This window comes from Lagopus muta, chromosome 7, assembly GCF_023343835.1.
Source record: "Lagopus muta isolate bLagMut1 chromosome 7, bLagMut1 primary, whole genome shotgun sequence".
NCBI classification, from domain to species: domain Eukaryota; kingdom Metazoa; phylum Chordata; class Aves; order Galliformes; family Phasianidae; genus Lagopus; species Lagopus muta.
This window is the reverse complement of record NC_064439.1, coordinates 44711299-44728612: the sequence shown is the minus strand read 5'-3', so window position 1 is coordinate 44728612 and position 17314 is coordinate 44711299. Positions and strand designations below refer to the sequence as shown.

The following is a 17314-nucleotide window of genomic DNA, read 5'->3' as shown; positions in this document are numbered from 1 at the left end:
AGAGAAATGGCTGCTAAGAAGAGACACCTGGGTGTGATTCCTGGATTGCTGTGACTCGTGGCGCATGGAATCAAAAGTGCTCTGCTCTCTGTCAGTGGCAGGGAGCACACAGAGCACACACCAGATATTTCCCTTGGCTCCACCACATCTCTAATTCTGAGAAAAGTCATTCTGTGAGAAACCATCCCAGGCCTTTTCTCTCCAGCTGCGACCCCTGGGATACGCTGCACTGATGCATGTTGAAAGGATGCATTCTGCTCTTTAATGCTGCCCAGTAAAACACATTGGGGATCCAAAGAGTGGGTGATAACAGGAGACAGCAGGCAGTGCTCACAATCATCGGTCTCCCTGGAAAGATTTCTGTCCCCTGGGTGCCCTTTATCCCACGTCTCCCTGCCTCAGAGCTGGACGCTGGGCTGCTCTAATTGTCTTGTCTCCCCTCTGTCAATAGAGAGAGGAGCTGAGACTTAAAATGAACCATCTATTCTACCCCAGACACTGCGCTCTCTGCAAAGGATTTGTCTTCACTGTGAAAACCTGAGGTAATAGCTCTTCCCCTAATGAAGGCAGCAGCCGCAAAGGGACGTGTGCTGTTCAGGCAGCACCGGCTGGGGCTGGCTCTAATGGTGCTTTTTTCTGCCTGCGTTTCTGTGTGAGCTCAAAAGATCAGTCCTCTCCCGCAGAAACGCTCCCACCATGTGGTTATTAGCATCACTTTCATCTCCCCTCTGGATCTCGGGGGTAACAGAGAGTTAGGCATCCTTTTCCTAGTGATCTTATTCGTATTGCTGGCATTAGAAATGCCCTGGCACCTCATGCAAGACCACACCTGGCCTTTTTGTGCTTGTGCTGTGCAAAGATTGCAGTAATAAGCACAAAGAGCAGGCAGCCGGGCTGTAACTACTCTTGCAGGCCATGTTGCTGCCGCAGGCACATGCCCAGTGCTGCAGAGGCTTTGCAACGAGCTTCTAGCAACGTGGTGTCTGCACGACCTCCCAGAAGGAGGGAGGGGTCTGGAGGGTACATGTGAAGAGCTGCTGAGGGCCCTTGATTGCTCAGCCCAGAGCAGAGGAGCTGTGCCAGGGGAGAGGTGGGCTGGAGGTTAGGGACAGGGTCTGCAGCAGAAGGCGGTGAGCATGGAACAGCCTGCCCAGTTACCTTGCTCTCAAGTATTTCTGCTACTTCTGAACACAGAAGAAATTCTCAGCTTCTCGCAGAAAGCTGTATTCCTTCGCACATTTTAAGACAGTCACTGCTACCTTCATATTTAAACTCCACTCCCTGTTTTGTAAAAAAAAACCTCTTGCTGTATTGATAAATTACAGCCTTACCAATGGAGTCCTGCACTGGGTGAATGGTTGGAAAAAATTGAGCTTCTCTCTACACACTCATTCTTGGTCAGTGTGAGTTACTCTCACCAAGAGACATTTATGCTAAACAGATACACACATGAAAAGAAAAAACAGAAAAATTAGTTCTTTGATCCAAACCCCAATTATTTCTTCAGCAAGGAGAGGCAATGCTTCTAGTTCTGTACCACAGAACATCTGCTGTAGCACGAGACGGGCTTCTAAGAAATACAGTTCCTGTCCAGGGGAGCAGAGAAGCACATGAATAAAAGATAGGACAACTCTTAGATCAAAATTTTTCCAATGCAGTATGAATGCTTCATGTCCAGAGCTCATTGCACTCTAGTGTGACAGCTCTGATGCCTGCAACATCTTTATTTGCACATCAGCAGTAACTCCTTCCACCACATGCCAGTTATATATAAGCTTTCAGTCCCAGTGGACTGAGGAGATAAAAATCTACACATGAAACACTTAAAACAGACAATTTTTTTCCTCCTCTCCATCTCCAGGACAGCAGGAAGGCACCAGATTTATCCAAATGTCCAGATTTACCTGAGTGTCTTCCATATAATTTGGACCCCTTTGTCATTTCCCAATAATGCACTGATAATTCTAGCCCAGCAGAAGAAGGCAGCAAGCCCTGTGTTGTGTGCTCTTCCAATCTCTATGCCAACAAAAGAGGCATCAGTCCCCATAGTGTTGGGGATGTGCTGCCCAGTGGTGTCATGTGCCCGGTAGGAAGGAGGATGGTGAGTGCCAGAGGCAACACTGAACTGCAGCACACTGCACAGATCAGCCTTTCATCTGCGCAGATGAAACAAAAAAGAGCAGCCATTTGCATGTATAGGAGGGTGGTTCAGGTGCTGCACGTGAACTTCATGCAATTTCATTCCTTAAGTACAGTCAGGAGCTGAATCTCGAGGGGGATTTTGGGCAGGGAAGCTCTGGGCTCCCCAACAGGGATGCTGGTGGTGCTCTGCTTCATTTCCTGTTACAACAATGCACCAAGCAGGTATGTGTGCATTACTCTGACCTCTGCTGTTTCTAAGAGCCTTACAAATATGTACTTCCATACAAATATGTACACACAAATATATGCACACAAATATGCAGACTTTAAGATTTGATCTCTTGGTTTCGCAACCAATAGTATCGTCTGTGGTGCTGAACATAATTTCCTTTTAATTCCCATTGCAATCTCCACTAGAGGATATGACACTTTTTTTTTATGCTGGAGCCAGAATTTGTCAAAATTTACCAATTAAGATTTGATCTCAATGTCAATTTTTTCTCTCCTTGATTCTTAGATGAGATAATTTGGTGTCCAAATAACTGCATGAAATTTAACACATCAACGATTATACTGTGACCTCCTTCACTGTGTCCCGTTACCAAATCATTCCCTCAAAGGCTCAGCAACACCAAATGTGGGAAACAGAAGCACAGTTCACAGGAGATTTTGTAAAATCTTCATGTTTTTATTTGAAAGGCTTCAGAAAAGAAGTACATCTTTTCTCATCTTTATGAACATTTTTACTCAAGCATACAGACAAAGGCCCTTTCTCCCACCATCTGTCTCCCTGTGGCATAACGTTTGACTCCAGTGGGATTGAAGTCAGTGGGAGCTAAATACAAAATTTGTAGTCTCATCTACTATCGATGCTATCACACTGAACTGGGCCAGTTGCTACAAGCAAAATTGCCAAAGGATTTCATGTCTGTCTTTTTCCTAGGAAGATATAGTTCTTCATCATGGTGGAGGTGATCTGGTGTAGATTTGCAAGCTAAACCTGGCTGCTGCAAGTGCCTTGATTCAAACCCACATTTCACCCTTAGGGTTGAAAAAAACCATATAGGCTTAGGAACTGTGAATTCTGCTTTTTATCTCAGGATACACAGGGCTCTTTGAGGGGACTCTTCTAAAGCATTCCTCTAGAGAATTGCTTAGTAGAGTTCAATGGAGATAATTTCTCGGTTGGGGAGCGTTTATCTTTGCTATAACATTGTCCTACGCTTACATTTCCTTTTTACAACTGTCTTTTGTAAAACTGCAACCACAACATAAAAGACAAGGTGGTTGGTTTTTTTTTTTTGACTTGCTTTCCTAAATCTGTAGCCCTTAAAACTATTCCTCAGATACACAAGGATGAGCTAAGGTTCAGTGCTTCATGAAGAACAAGCAGGCTTGCAGCTGATCTGTCAATGAAAACTGGGAAAAGAAGACTTCAGTTCTGCTTTCCAGCAAGCCATCCATGAGTTTACCCAGAACAGCTGCTGTTCTTCAGCCTAAGAGCTAATCTCAGGTGCTCCACTGCAGTTTATTCATACAGTGCCTCCATCAATTAACCTCTGTTAAGTCAATTACAAAACACTGTAAAAAACACTCTTAGTAGCAACTATATCTGATGCTCAGAAAAGCCAGGACATTTGACCTAAAATTACAGATTATATAAAAATAAAGTCACCTGAAAAAGTATTTCAATTACTATCAGCTAAAGGAAAAACCTCTTAGCACAAAAGCGTTGTTCAAACATAATTACTCTTTACAAAGCTAATGAACAATTACATGCTACAGAGAAGAAATGAAAGATGATGGAAAGCTATCATGAGGCACTTCCCACTGGAAGGCTTATTACATCCTCAGCATGGCATTACATCCCTCTCGGAGCAGCAGAACAACATGCTGCATGAGGCCAGGAATGGTTGGTTGTTTGTACAGTTAGAGGCATTTGGCACAAGGATGAAAATTAAGCTCATGTTAGACTTTCCTCCTCCTGATTCTTACAAGTTTTTTTACAGGCTGATGCCAGATGATATCAATGCTTTTTAATTCATTTATTAAGCACTGGATGATGAGTGTTGCTTTAGAGAAGGGCTGTATCTAGTCAGGCCTGAGGCTCATCACCAGTCATCTGTAACAGCATCTGGAGAAGGGTTAAGAATAGGGCAATTATGTGATATTTCTTTAGGCTGTTATCTGTCTCTATGTGTACACAGGTTCTCTGTATCTAGCAACCTTCAGTACAGCCCCATCCCATATTTGAAGCCAAGCCTAACATCCCACAGCAAGCAGTGGAACAGGTTGTCTATACGTTCCTTGAGAAAATAAAAAAAAGGGGGAAAAAGGGTGCTTTGTTTGTTTTGAAAACTTCTGTTTTAATAAGCATTTTATTTCTTTTATTTCCCCTCGTCCTTGTATCAGGAGAGGTAGTGAGGAGCCTTCTCCTTCCATGACTGGTGAGACATTGCATGAAGAACCACAGAGTGGGGGTTTGTTCTTCTGCCATGCCATGTGCTGGAAAGCAGAATTTTTAGTAATATTATACGCAAATTCTAACACTACAAAACATACAGTGGTATAGCAGTACTTCATGCCACTTAGTGAATGCTCGACCAGCCAACCTTGGGAACACTATGTGACACTGATTATTTAACTATCAGTCCACTGCCACAAAAGCTCATTATATCCAATTTTCAGAGGAACAAGAGGAACCAGCAAGGAAGAGTCAACCCTTCAGCCAGGCCAGGGGCAGAAATTCAATTAGAAATGGGAATCTTCTGCACTGAGCTCATAGCCACTGCTTGAGAGAACATGGTGATGTTCCACATCAGAAATTGTATGATGAGCTAAGCATGAAGATGGGGGCATTTGTAAAGAATAGTTCCTGGGCTAAGTGTGAGTAGCATATTCCTGAAGTCTAAAGAAATGAGTCTCCTCAGATGAGCCAGCATTGTGCCCTGGCAACCCAAGGGGCCAACCATACCCAGAGGTGATGCATCAGGCCCACACTGCCAGCCAGGTAAGGGTAGGGGTTGCCCTGCTGTGCTCTGTGCTGTGTGGCCTCACTTCCAGCACTGGGTGCTGGATTAGGCATTGCAATCTGAGAAGGACATAAAGCTGTTAGGAAGCATCCAGAAGAGGGCTAAGAAGATATAAAGCAGAATTAAATATAATGCTTTGGAGTTTGTGTTACTTCTAAGCTAAGAATCTAGAGCTTCATTCTTACAGAAAACCATTACATTGTTTGAACCATTGCTTCTACTTCCTTTTGAGGGACAAAATACAGTCAATCTGAGATGTCACCGTTAAGTGAATGAATTAATGAATGAGTGACTAAAAAGACGTGACAACTGAAGAGGTTTATTATTCAAACATTTTATTTCCAGAAGGTGTATTTCTCAAACGTATTTCCAGATATTATCTATCACCTCTCAATTTAGGTACCTGCAGTGGGTCCCACCTGGGGTGCCGGCCCGGACGGGGCTGCCCCTGCACGGCTGCTGCGAGGGATGAGGTGAGGAGGGCCTGAGGAGCTGCTGCTCTGCTGCCTGTGGGTGCCAGGGAAGCTCCTGCTGTGCTGGGATGGTTGTAAACCTGTGTCCCATGTCAGATGGAGGAGCAGAAGCAAGCAGCAAAGGCTGCTACTTGGTGGCAGCAGGGAGGGGGCCAGAGGCTGGCATGTTTCCCTCTGTGCTGCTGCAGCAGGTCTGGCAGGGCTGGAGCAGCACTGGTTTGGGTGGTGGCTTTCTTAGGGCGCTTGAGTGGTGGGGCCCTATGGGTGCTGCTGTCTCTGTGCCTTCTTCCTTTGGTGCTGCCAGCAGGCTCCTGTTTCACCCAGCAACTGCTCCCTGCATGGGCTGGGCACCTGGTCTGCTCCTCAGGTGGCTCTCCTTCAGGAATTCCTGCAGGGCAGGGGCAGCCTCTTGCTGGCAGTGTTCAGGCAGTTCTGAATTATCTCTCTGAAAGTGTGGGTGAGAGTAGAAGAATGCAAATGCTCCGTGGTTTCAGTAGCATGGCGTCTGCAAGGCAGTAGCTGTGTATTCAGGTGGAGCACTGCAATGTCAGCAGTCTGCCAGAGCTGCTCTGTAGGTCCAACTAGAAAAGGACACCAAGTACATCTAGCTGGGTTTGCGTAGCCCAGAGCAGAGGAGCTGAGGGGAGGCCCGATGGCGGCTGCAGCTCCTCACAGGGAGCGGAGGGCAGCGCTGAGCTCTGCTCTGTGTGACAGCGACAGGCTGAGGGAACGGCATGGAGCTGTGCCAGGGGAGGGCCGGGTTGGGGGTTGGTAAAAGGCACTTCACCAGAGCACGGTGGGCATGGAACAGGCTGCCCAGGGCAGTGGTCACAGCCCCAAGCTGCTGGAGTGCAAGAAGCATCTGCTCTCAGACGCGGGGTTTGGATTTTGGGCAGTTCTGTGTGGAGCCAGGAGTTGGACTCGGTAATCCTTGTGGGTCCTGAATCAAATTTCTCTTTTAGCATTCAAGCACCCAGTGGTGGTGCCAGCATGTGTTGTCATGCTACAGAGTGGCTAACAGGGCAGAGTGGGATGCTGTCAGCATGCTGCTATCTCCCTGTGCCATTCCTTGCTGCTGGAGTAATGTATGCAGTCTGAGTGCAAGAAGCTGTTCACATGGAGTTAAATGGAAACATAATGGAATACAGTTTAAGAAGGAAATCACTGGCTTCTCGTGTAGTACAAAGGGCAAAACAATAGCAGATGGCATCTGTCTTCTGTTAGGATGTATAGCTCACATGAGTTAGACACATCCAGAAATCTAAGCAGTGTCCTCTGATGCAGTCAACTTAATTCTTTGGGTTTTTTTTTTTTCAGTGCAAATAAAGAATTTTAAACAAAACAACAAAAAAAAAGCCAGTGACAAAATATATACTGGGCCATGGGAGAACTTTCCATCAGCTCCAAAATCTAAAAAAGGAGAAAGCAAAAACACAGCCACAAAGCAATTCTGCAGCATTTTGGTTGCATTTATATACAAATTGCTTTCTTTTTTTCTCTTCTTCTATCAGTGGCTGAATGCATTTCTAGTTTAATAGCAGAAAGCTGCTAAGCAATTCAGTTCAGAATATTTTCAGTAACAAAAGTAAAATTTAGAAAAACGTAAAAAATAATTTTATGATATTAAAATTAAATTAGAGGTTAACCTTTGTACTTTACTTGATATGGAAGCAGAACTAATTTGTAATTCTTCCATTATAAATTCTTCCAGAGTAAAGCACCTACGTGCCCCACCATGTGAGATGTGTCCCCCATGTATATGTTACCTTAATAATTAGGTCATTTTTCATGGCTGAGGGAGATCAAATTTGGTTTCCTCTTATGCCTAAGGAGATTCAAACTCTGTGGAGAGTGAGGAAATCATGGGATGTAGGCTGTGTCTGGGTAGTGGCTGTGACCTCCTCCTGAAGCTGCTCCATTTACACAGCAAATTAAAGCCACCCTTCAGCAGAAAGGTTTCTGGCTCTGCAGGTGGGTGCTCCTGCACGAGGCTGTCTGCATCTTTTATGTGAGCCACTCACTGAATAAGCAAAGAGAGAGGGGAATTCACAGCATTGGTCATGGATATGCTGTTTGCCAAAGGGACGTGACCAACACAGTGGCATAAGAAAGTGAGGAAATTGTTTTAACAGAAGCAACATTCCCAGGCTTTGCTTTTTGAGTCCCTTCCCAGTTGCCACCATGAATCTACAGCCCATTGACGTAGGATGCTGAGGGGAGGTGGTTTTCAGCAGGCAATTCATTCGGATCTCATGACGCAGAGGACGATCAATTAGGTTAGAGTAATGCTTCGGAGAAGAAACAAGATCTCAATACAGTGCTTGCTAAGGGGTCTCTTTACTCCAGACACTGTGTACAGTGCTTTGCTTACCCTCCCCACCAGCTCAACCTGCCCTGCCCAAGGTCACTGGTTGTCCCTCCTGCTGGATTCAAGCTCTGACTGGGAAGGACAGCCGTTCATTCCGCAATCGCTCATTCAGCAGCGGCAAATCCAATTATGTGTCATTATATGAATGCTAGGAGAGAACCCTCAATGGCGTTTAAAACGTTAAAAAGCAAATAAGCCACGCGACGCTGGGTGTCTGAAATGAGAATTCTGGGTCACAGGCAAAATTCAAATGTTGTGTCTTGATTTAGAAAAAGAATTCAATCAGTCTGCTCTCCCCAGGCGTTTCACCTCTAATTGAAGAGCGAGTCGTGTTTACCTACCTGCTCTTGTTCTTGACTGTCTCTCAGCAAATGAGTTGTGATTACTCTACATAAAGTCAGTGTTCCGCTTTTTTACTATCCCGCAGGACTGCATTCCAGTAGAAATCCCACATTCTAAGACAGATATGGAAAAGAAAAATATTTGTTTTAAATGTGGGTTGTAGCTCGTGTGATTCGTGCTCCCACAGTTGAAGTGTTTAAAGGAAATGCTGCTCTTAAGGGAAAAACCAAAGCTGCTTCACGTTTGGATTAGCCATGGCCAAAGGCATTGGCGACTACTATCAACATGAGCGTACTTAAAATCCTACTAGGACACATGCTGATTTTACACACAGAAGAATCTCAGGCTTTCTCACGATACGTGTGCAGAATTCTGGGGTGCACAACTGCAGCCTGTCTTAAAGAACTGATCTGAAAGCTGCTTAAGTGAGAGAAAAAAACACACTTGTCTGGTAAACACATTTGCAACTCAAATGTTCTCATCGCTGAAGCAGTCTGAGGAACTCTATGCAGCATTTATGAATGCAGAATAATTGATCAAAACAAGCTGGGAATTTGGGTGAACATGAATGTAATGAGAAACACCGCAAAAACTTTGATAAAAATCTAACTTGCTGGCAAAGCACTGTTCCACATGATTTAAGAGCCCGAGCCCCAAATGTATATTTCATCCCCATTACGTGAACGTAACGGATCAGATTCATGGGCAGTCATCCTTTTGTTTCAAATGTCCTTATAGCTACAGCAGCAATGACTGGGATGTATCTTTCTGTGGAAGAAGTGCTGGGTGCTATGGCTGCTGCACCAGTGACAACTGACCTCCCACAGCCAGCGGAGGAGGTTTGCTGGACATCTGTGTTCAACCTCTTGAACGGGTGTAAGGCAGCGGCTGTAGCAAATCATGTTGGTGACGTCAGTGGAGCTGGGGACTGGAAATGCACAAATTTAGTTTAAGATAATCTGGCACCTCTGAGTGTGTGTGCTCATATTTCTAAGTGGCCTTTGCAGTTATGGTGCTGTATATTAAGACGTTCAGCCTTTTCCCCAAACTCCCAAAAACCCATTAAGCATAATTTTCCCCTTAGCCTCACCTAAAACAAGACAATAGAGAACCAAAGGGAAGATCACTCACTCAGAAACAGAGAGGAGACCAAGCAGGTGGTAGAAAGATGACCTTTCTCCATGAGGTCAAATAGCTTTATTGTGATTAAACACTACAATACAGTATATATCCATAAAAAAAACTCTATAGTGTATATAAATTATTCCTTCCATTCAGTAATTCTTGCTTTTGTTTTTTTTTTTTTTTTTCAACTCCATTACAGCTTTGGTACAATGTGATTTTATTATATTTTTTTAAATACTTTTAGCTTCACAAACTCAACACAAAGTACAAAACTAATCCGAATCAGGGATATTACAATCTACACAGTGGTGTTCAGTGGTAGGAAAAAATCTTACCTCAATGAATTCATGTCACTAGCTAAGCTATAAAGGCATACCTAGCAGACATGACAAAAATATGCACCATTAACCAGCAAACATTTTTTTTTTCAAAATTTTATTTTATTTTATTTTTTTACAGATTTTTCCAGCAGCAAATCACTTGAGCATAGTCAGTACTTATGTCCTCAACTGATCTTTCTCTTGTGTTCCTCTTCATTTGAAGGCCATGAGATATTTGTCAGATAATGCACCGCTATCCTCGTATATCCGCGCTAGGCCACAGCGTCAGTACTTGACCTGCCACCCTGCATTGTTAATGCTCGCACAGTTTGTCCTGCAGCTGGCAGAAATAACTGGAACGTTATTGGAGGGGCAGTGTGGGGCAATCAACCGTAGGTTGTTCTGTGGGGCAGGAGGTATGACATTACAGTAAACAGGCATTCCAGTGGCTGTAAGTGTTCCTTGACCTGATTGATTAGGTAGCATGATTGGTTGTTGATATGATTGTTGTGGCAGTCCTTGAGAACCCTGGGTCATTGGCACCTAGGCAGGAGTAGAAAAACAGGTCGAAAAAAGCAGTAATTAGTAAATAAATTCAAGTAGGTCCTGAATATTTGAGTTTTCCTTCTGTCTGAATTTAGGTATACAGCATGCTCAAACAATGTCCTGCTGCTGCTCAGAATGGTTCCAATCCTTGAGGACTTTCTGTTGACTAGAGATGGGTTATAGCGAAATCACCGTGCTTCTTGGTACCATCAAGTGGCCCTGCCATGATATATGGCTAAGGATGAATTGCCCACACCAGTGCAAATGGAAGACTCAACCCTAATATATTTAGGCCATTGAAAAAGTGCAGGGCTTCAACCTGTTCATTACCTTTAAAACACATCTTCTGTATATTAAATCTGAAGACATAAAGGGAAAAATACACAAGCAATTCCTCCATTTCCATTTGGGTTGACGTCGTGTTTTCAGGGAAGCTGATGGAAGAGGTGAATGGATGCTTTATCAGTGCAATCTATAGAAATGGATTAACGTCATTGAGTTTCATAACTTTCCAGAGGGATCGCCAGGAAACGTAAGCACCAGCCACTTTGTAGGTGGTCTTGTAGGCTCTTGTCATAACTCACAGAACCCAGGTATAAGGCAGATGTCTGGCTAACTTATGGCCTTGGTAAAACACAAGTCACATCCTTTCTAACTCCAATAAACAAATCTCTCTCTGGCCACAGCATGTCTGAGAAGGCAGGGTGTGATCCTCTCTCTTAAGACACTGGCAACAGTCTTCACAGATGAGTGATTGTTAACTGGATCAGGCAAAGCCCTTAATTTTATTACAGAAAGCAGTACTGCACTGGCAGGAAAAAAAAAAAAAAAAGGAAAAGAGAACAGTGTTTCTGTCTCTTATTTCTTCAGTTAATTTTTGGCACAAGAAGTAGTATAATTCCTTCGTGCTTTGTGAAGTTTCACCCGCACTGCAGGCTGTAATAAATAGTTCATTTAATGTATTCCCAATTCACAATGAAAATCGGGAGTACTAAGAATACGTAAACAGGAAGCAGAGAAACCAATTTGACTTAAAAGGGCATTTATCTGGAGACCTCCTGCCACATGCTTCCCTAATGAAGTAATAAAGACCATTCCGTGACATGAAAACTTAATTCAATTACGCACTCTGCAAAGAAAAAAAAGCAGTCCTTGCAGCTTGTGATACCTGATAAGACGACATGGCTGGATACTGCACCATCATGCCTTGCACCTGGTTTCCCTGTTGATTATTCATCAGGCTCTGGCTTTGGGGAGGCTGCTGCATTCCCATGAGGCCCTGGAACCCCTGCTGCTGGTTCGGCAGGACAGGCTGGTAACCTGCAAGAAGAATGCCACCTTCACATATGCTTTTGCTTTTAGGGTCGCAATTAAAACCATTCTCAGTCACGGTGAACATCCTGCAGCCCTGCAGGAGGTGAGAGGCCACCCTGAGTGACATGTGTCGTCAAGATGCAATTTAAAGCCCTAGGCAGACACAAGGTGCCACTGGCTGCCAGCTTCTTCCTCTGAGGCCACTCCCCATGCATTTCAAGGACACCAGTACTTGGCCATCACCATCTTACCTGGCAGCTTTCCTTCAGGTTACATTTCTTATCTTCAGATTTGTGCCTCAGAGAGAACCCTCCCTTCCTCTTACCTCCCTTGCAATGCTCCATTAGTATGACGTATATAGAGATGGCTTTATTTAATCAAGAACAGCATCTATATACTCAGCAGCTCCCCTTCGCAAAGTTTTTTGTACAACTGGCACACATACGACATAAGGGTCATATTCCACCCCACTCATTTCACATTTGGCACAAGAGGAACTCAGAAGTACCTGCCCAGGGATGGAATTTTGGTTCTCCTGCACCAGGTCCCCATTGGTCTGCGTTCAAAAGCACCAGCTTTTGTAGGACTGGTTGAGAAATGGGCAAAGCCCAGAAGATCTAGAGGGCAAAGCTGTTAAAGAGGCAGGGGCGTGGATGGGAAACAATGTGACAGCAACAGGACCCAGCCTTGCTGGTAAGAGTGAGCTTACTGGTGGAGGCTAGTGGTTTCAGATGAAGAATTTTGCAAAAAGAAAAGGTGGAAACAGAAAAGATGATGTAGAAAGATCCTTGTCCTTGAAAAATACAGCCAGCCTGGGACATTATGGATCTGTGAATAATTCCTCCTCGAGTCATCTTCATCCTTTAGCACTCATGTTTTTAACATGTAGCTGTGCAGCGCACTACTAACTCTGTGGCAATGTTTTCAGAATAAGCATATTTCAGGCAAAGAAGAATTATCAGAAGCAGCAACGCTGTGTTATTTTTATATGAAAAATGTGTGTTGCGTCTGCTCAATTTATATTCATGAATAAAGTACGTGGTTTGATACACTCAGTGAATTGGAAATCATCACCTGAGTATTTCTTCATTATGTAAGAAAAATAAAGTTACTTATGTCTCTGTTTCTGACAGTCTATTGAGAACTGACAGTTTTCCTTCAAAACCTTTCCTGATGCTTGAGAAATGCTGGGGATCTCTGGGATCTCTGATCATTCTGGGGCACTAAGGATGCCTTTTCCATAGATCTGAATTAATGTCTCCCGTCAGCCAGGCAAAATAATAAAAACAAAAATTAATTCTGCAAGTGATTAACTTGGCTGGAATATAGCGTCAAACGTCTCCCCAATGCATCAGATTATTATACATTCAAATTTGCTCTTTTCCTGCACACAAACACAGAGTCAGCATATTTTTCAGTCACAAAAATTACCAGTATCAGAAATGCTGTGACTGAGTTTACAGAAGGCTTATGAAGCAATAATAAAACCACAAGTCTTCTTCTGCTCCTTTATACCAATTATGGAGAGAGAGGGCAGAAAGGACAGAAATAAAAAATTTAGCACTGGTATTCTGATATCTACAGGACTGGAAATTTAAGCAGAGAGGAACTGACAGTGGAAGCCTCAAAAGAGAATTCATTTCACATCAGTGGCATTTGTCAAATCAAGGCGCAGATGCACCAATTACCAATGGACTGATGGTGGACCAGAGACCAAGTGATGCGAATCTGAGGAATGCTACCAAATATTGGACCTGGGCTCTGGACCGTGATGCACTGACATAGGGTAGTGACAGGTGCTCCACAGACAGACAGACACCACAGGGGTCAACATCAGAGCAGCCCTGCTGTCAGCTCTCAATGTAATTGCATTATCATTATTTTAATCAGGCTGCTGCTGATAGTTGTCTCTTCACCTCAGTGTTGTGCTCCGTATTCACCAATTAATTTACTGCCCAGTGCTGACAAGGGTATCAACCTGAAACAAGTTATGAAAATGATGAGGTGCCACCTTTATGCTGAACACGTAGGTGTCATCTCACGGGGTTGAGAGAACTTCTACCTGCCAAAATGTACTGACAAAATCCTTCTCTGTATCAGTAAACACTGCTTAGTAGATCACAGAATCATAGAATGACTTGGGTTGGAAGGGACCTCAAAGATCATCTAGTTCCAAACCCCCTGCCATGGACTGGGTTGCAAACCACTAGATCAGACAGCTCAGGAACCCATCCAGCCTGGCCCTGAATGCCTCCATGGATGGGGCGTCCACAACTTCTCTGGGCAGTCTGTGCCAGTGCCTCACTGCTCTCTGAGTGAAGAACTTCTTCCTAACATCTAACCTAAGCCTCCCCTCTTTCAGTCTATATCCATTCCCCCTTGTCCTATCACTATCTACCTGTGTACAAAGTCAACCCCCCTCCTGCTTGTAAGATCCTTTTGAGTAGTGGAAGACTGCAATGAGGTCTCCCCTGAGCCTTCTCTTCTCCAAGCTAAGCAATCCCAACTCCCTCAACCTTTCATCATAGGAGAGGTGCTCCAGCTGACATTATAACCACTATGCAGTTTAGGTACAAGAATACAAAAAGTGTTAAAAAGGTTCAAGAGCTGAAGTCTGCCAGGCTGTGGATTGTTATTTTAATGACCCCATTACTCTTTCTTCAGAGTACTTTCTTCAGCCCATGGGGCACATACACCCCTCATCCATGTCCCAGCACAGAGTCCTCACTGCCCTGCCAGTAGAAGACCTCTTTCCCACTCTCCTGTGCAAGTTATTTACAATGCTCTGACCACCCAGAGGGGCCTCAATATAAGCAGAAAAGTACTTCGGATGTACTCTAATGTGCTTCCAATGTGATTAGATGGAAGCAAAGAGATCTTAATGTAAGAATCTGCCTGCACAGTGTCCTGACTATTCTTTGTCTTTAAGGGAAATTGTCACTTCTGTGGTCCAGAAGCAGCTACTGCAGTCTCTTGACCACAGCTCCCTTGAATCATGAATTGTGTATGGGATGTTTAAGGTTACTGGTTGGCTTCTGTTCCTGCACAAAAATGAGAGGAAAGAACTGGCACATTACAGCAGTCATTTGTACAAGAAGCTGTTAATACCAGAAAACAGGTGTTCTGAATTTTCCACCTCTGCAGCCAAAACTTGGCAGTTTTGATTCTTCATTTCTTATGTCTTCACACACAGTCCAGAGAAAGAATGGAGATGGGAGAAGTAAGACTCCTCATTCCCAATGGCCTCAATATCTCAGCCTTTCAGCAGTGCTTGTGAAACTCTTATCATTCTAGCAAACAACCCATTTTTTGAAGGCACAGACTATCAGATTGCTGTTTCCCCATCACTATTTACTTTGTACACATATGGTGGTTTCAATCTGGAACTCAGCTCTCTCATGCTTCTGACACGCTATTTATTTTTCAATGAAATGAAAATACGGTGTTCTCAAAAGGCTCTGGAGGAAAAGCCATGCATTGCTGGGCAGAGATGGGCCTTTTGGGGCTACGCAGGTATTAGGAAATGGGTGAGAACAGGAAATGGCACCATGCTTTCTGCAGTAAGTTTTGTTCATACTTGCTCTTTTGCTCGTTAGCTTTCATACTACATAAAGTGTAATCCTTAAAAGCCTCTTTACTGTCCCCTGAGAACACACATACGTGGGTTATTTTCTAATGGCAGTACACATCAGATGAACCATCCTATTACTGTGAGCTCCTGGGCCTCTTTACTGCAATTATATCATCCTGCTTCATGTTATCTCCGCTACAAAGGAGGATTTTTTAAATCAGGGCAAACATGAGAGACATTGTTAAACAACCAGAGGAACAAATCGTGCGCAGAATTTCAATGAACGCCTCAGAGGAAAAGCGAGCCTTGGATTGCAGTCTAAATGGAAGAGGCCGACGTATCATCAAGGTAATGCTCTGAACCTTTATAGCCTGCATCACCATGCTGACAGTCATCTAGCTGAGACCTCCCAGAGGGAGAAACACCACATGAAACACCCACAAATGTTTTAATTTCTTAATGAGGCTATGGAGCTTAAAAGAGAAAATGCAGTGGTCTCGCACCCCTGCCAGTACCATCACCCAGAGCTGTAATTATAGCAGGCTGGGTGCTCTGCTAGCCTCAGCACATGTCCTTCGTGAACAGCACATCCACTCCTTTCAGATTTGAAGCATATATTAGCAAGATAGCTTTATATTACGTGCATCAGCACTCCAGGTAAAAAGCAATCAGCACTTTGGACGATGAGAATTTTGCCTGGCACGACTCCCTGAACCGCATATCTTACTCTGCTCTCACCGCTTGTTTCTAACAGTGTCTTGCATTCCAAACTCAACAGATGCAAGCACATAAATTCGCAGTGGTTTCTGAGTGATCTGAAAGCTCATCTGCTTCCTTCAGTGCAGCTCTTCAAGAAGCCAAGCCGTGGTCACCAGCAAACCCAGGGCACAACCAAAAGGTGTGTACTTTTGCAACACACTGCAGCAACCTGGCCAAGCCAAGTCCAAAAGGAATTCCAAAGGAAGACCCCAGGAGAGCTCATGGGGCTGGGTACAAGAGTTGGCTAATAGATGGTTCTTTAGCAGAGTAGAAAATGGCATAATTACATTACATGGCTGGAAGATAAACCTAGAACTCTTCAGATTAGAAATAAAGTGCAAAATTTCAGCACAACCTGTAATTAGGAAGGGTGCAACTGACCTGGAGATGAAGTGCATTTGCTGTCACCTGAAATCTCCAAAATGAGAATGGACGACTTGCTAGGTGGCAGCTTAATAAGAACTTCTGGGAAGAAAGGTATGATTACAGCATGCACTGTGTCCAGTACAGTTCAGGCATTCAGTTACATGATCCAGACTTCAAAAACTTATGGAAAATGTTAGCCAGTTAGCTGTTGATATTTTTTGAGTCTTAAAATGAAAAGCACTGAACTCCTGTGTGTGACATGGATTCCCATTCCTTCATCCCTTTCCACTGATCCCATATCAGTGTTGCCACCGAGCTGACCCCACATGCAAAGAACTCACATACATAAGGTGACCGCTGAATGAATATTTCTGGGCTACTTCAGGTTGCTTCCCCCCACTGAAGTAATGGCTCCCCAAGTTCTGCAGACTGAAATCTGATCAGTACCAATTTCCACAATTTTGCCAGGCTATAATTATCTTTAAATATTAAAATAAGGTATGAGTGGGATGCAGTTTTTGCTGATAATCATAGAAATTTAAAGTTACTAGCCAGAGAAGAAAATCTGGCTTTGTAAAACTACAATTCAGTCATTCCCACAGCAGCAAGTTTTGGCAACTTGCCTGTTTGCCAAATGCTCTGAGTTGGTCCAATCCAAAGCACCTGCAAAGTTGGAAGAATGAACAAAAGTGAAGCAAGCAGTTCAGCAAGAGCAAATGCTGTCTTAACACAAAGAACCCTTTGATTCTCCAAGAGTCCCTAACTAGTACCTGTAAAATACAAGGAAAGAAAGCAGAGCGAAGGAAGTGGGCTCCGCTCTGCCCGCCCTTGGGTTCAGGCCAGTTGGCCAAGCCATGGGACATGTGTGTCTCCCCCGTACAACTGAAAGAAGGAATGTGATGCAACAGATTTCAGCCAGCTAGAACAAAACCCTGTGTGCTAGGGGGTGTGTTGGT

At 44.0% G+C, this 17314-nt stretch overlaps 1 protein-coding gene across 27 annotated transcripts in view; it reads right to left on the bottom strand.

Moving 5' to 3' along the window:
- Window positions 1-9513: 9513 nt before the first annotated feature.
- Window positions 9514-17314, bottom strand: part of ARPP21 (cAMP regulated phosphoprotein 21) — a 185969-nt gene continuing 178168 nt past the window's right edge. For all 27 annotated transcript variants that reach the window (XM_048952081.1, XM_048952083.1, XM_048952082.1 and 24 more), the window contains 2 exons: window positions 11517-11668; window positions 9514-10345 (listed from right to left, as the gene is read on the bottom strand). In XM_048952081.1, coding sequence (XP_048808038.1) covers window positions 10088-10345; window positions 11517-11668 — 410 coding nt within the window. In that variant the 3' untranslated portion in view covers window positions 9514-10087. The remainder of the gene's footprint in view (window positions 10346-11516; window positions 11669-17314) is intronic.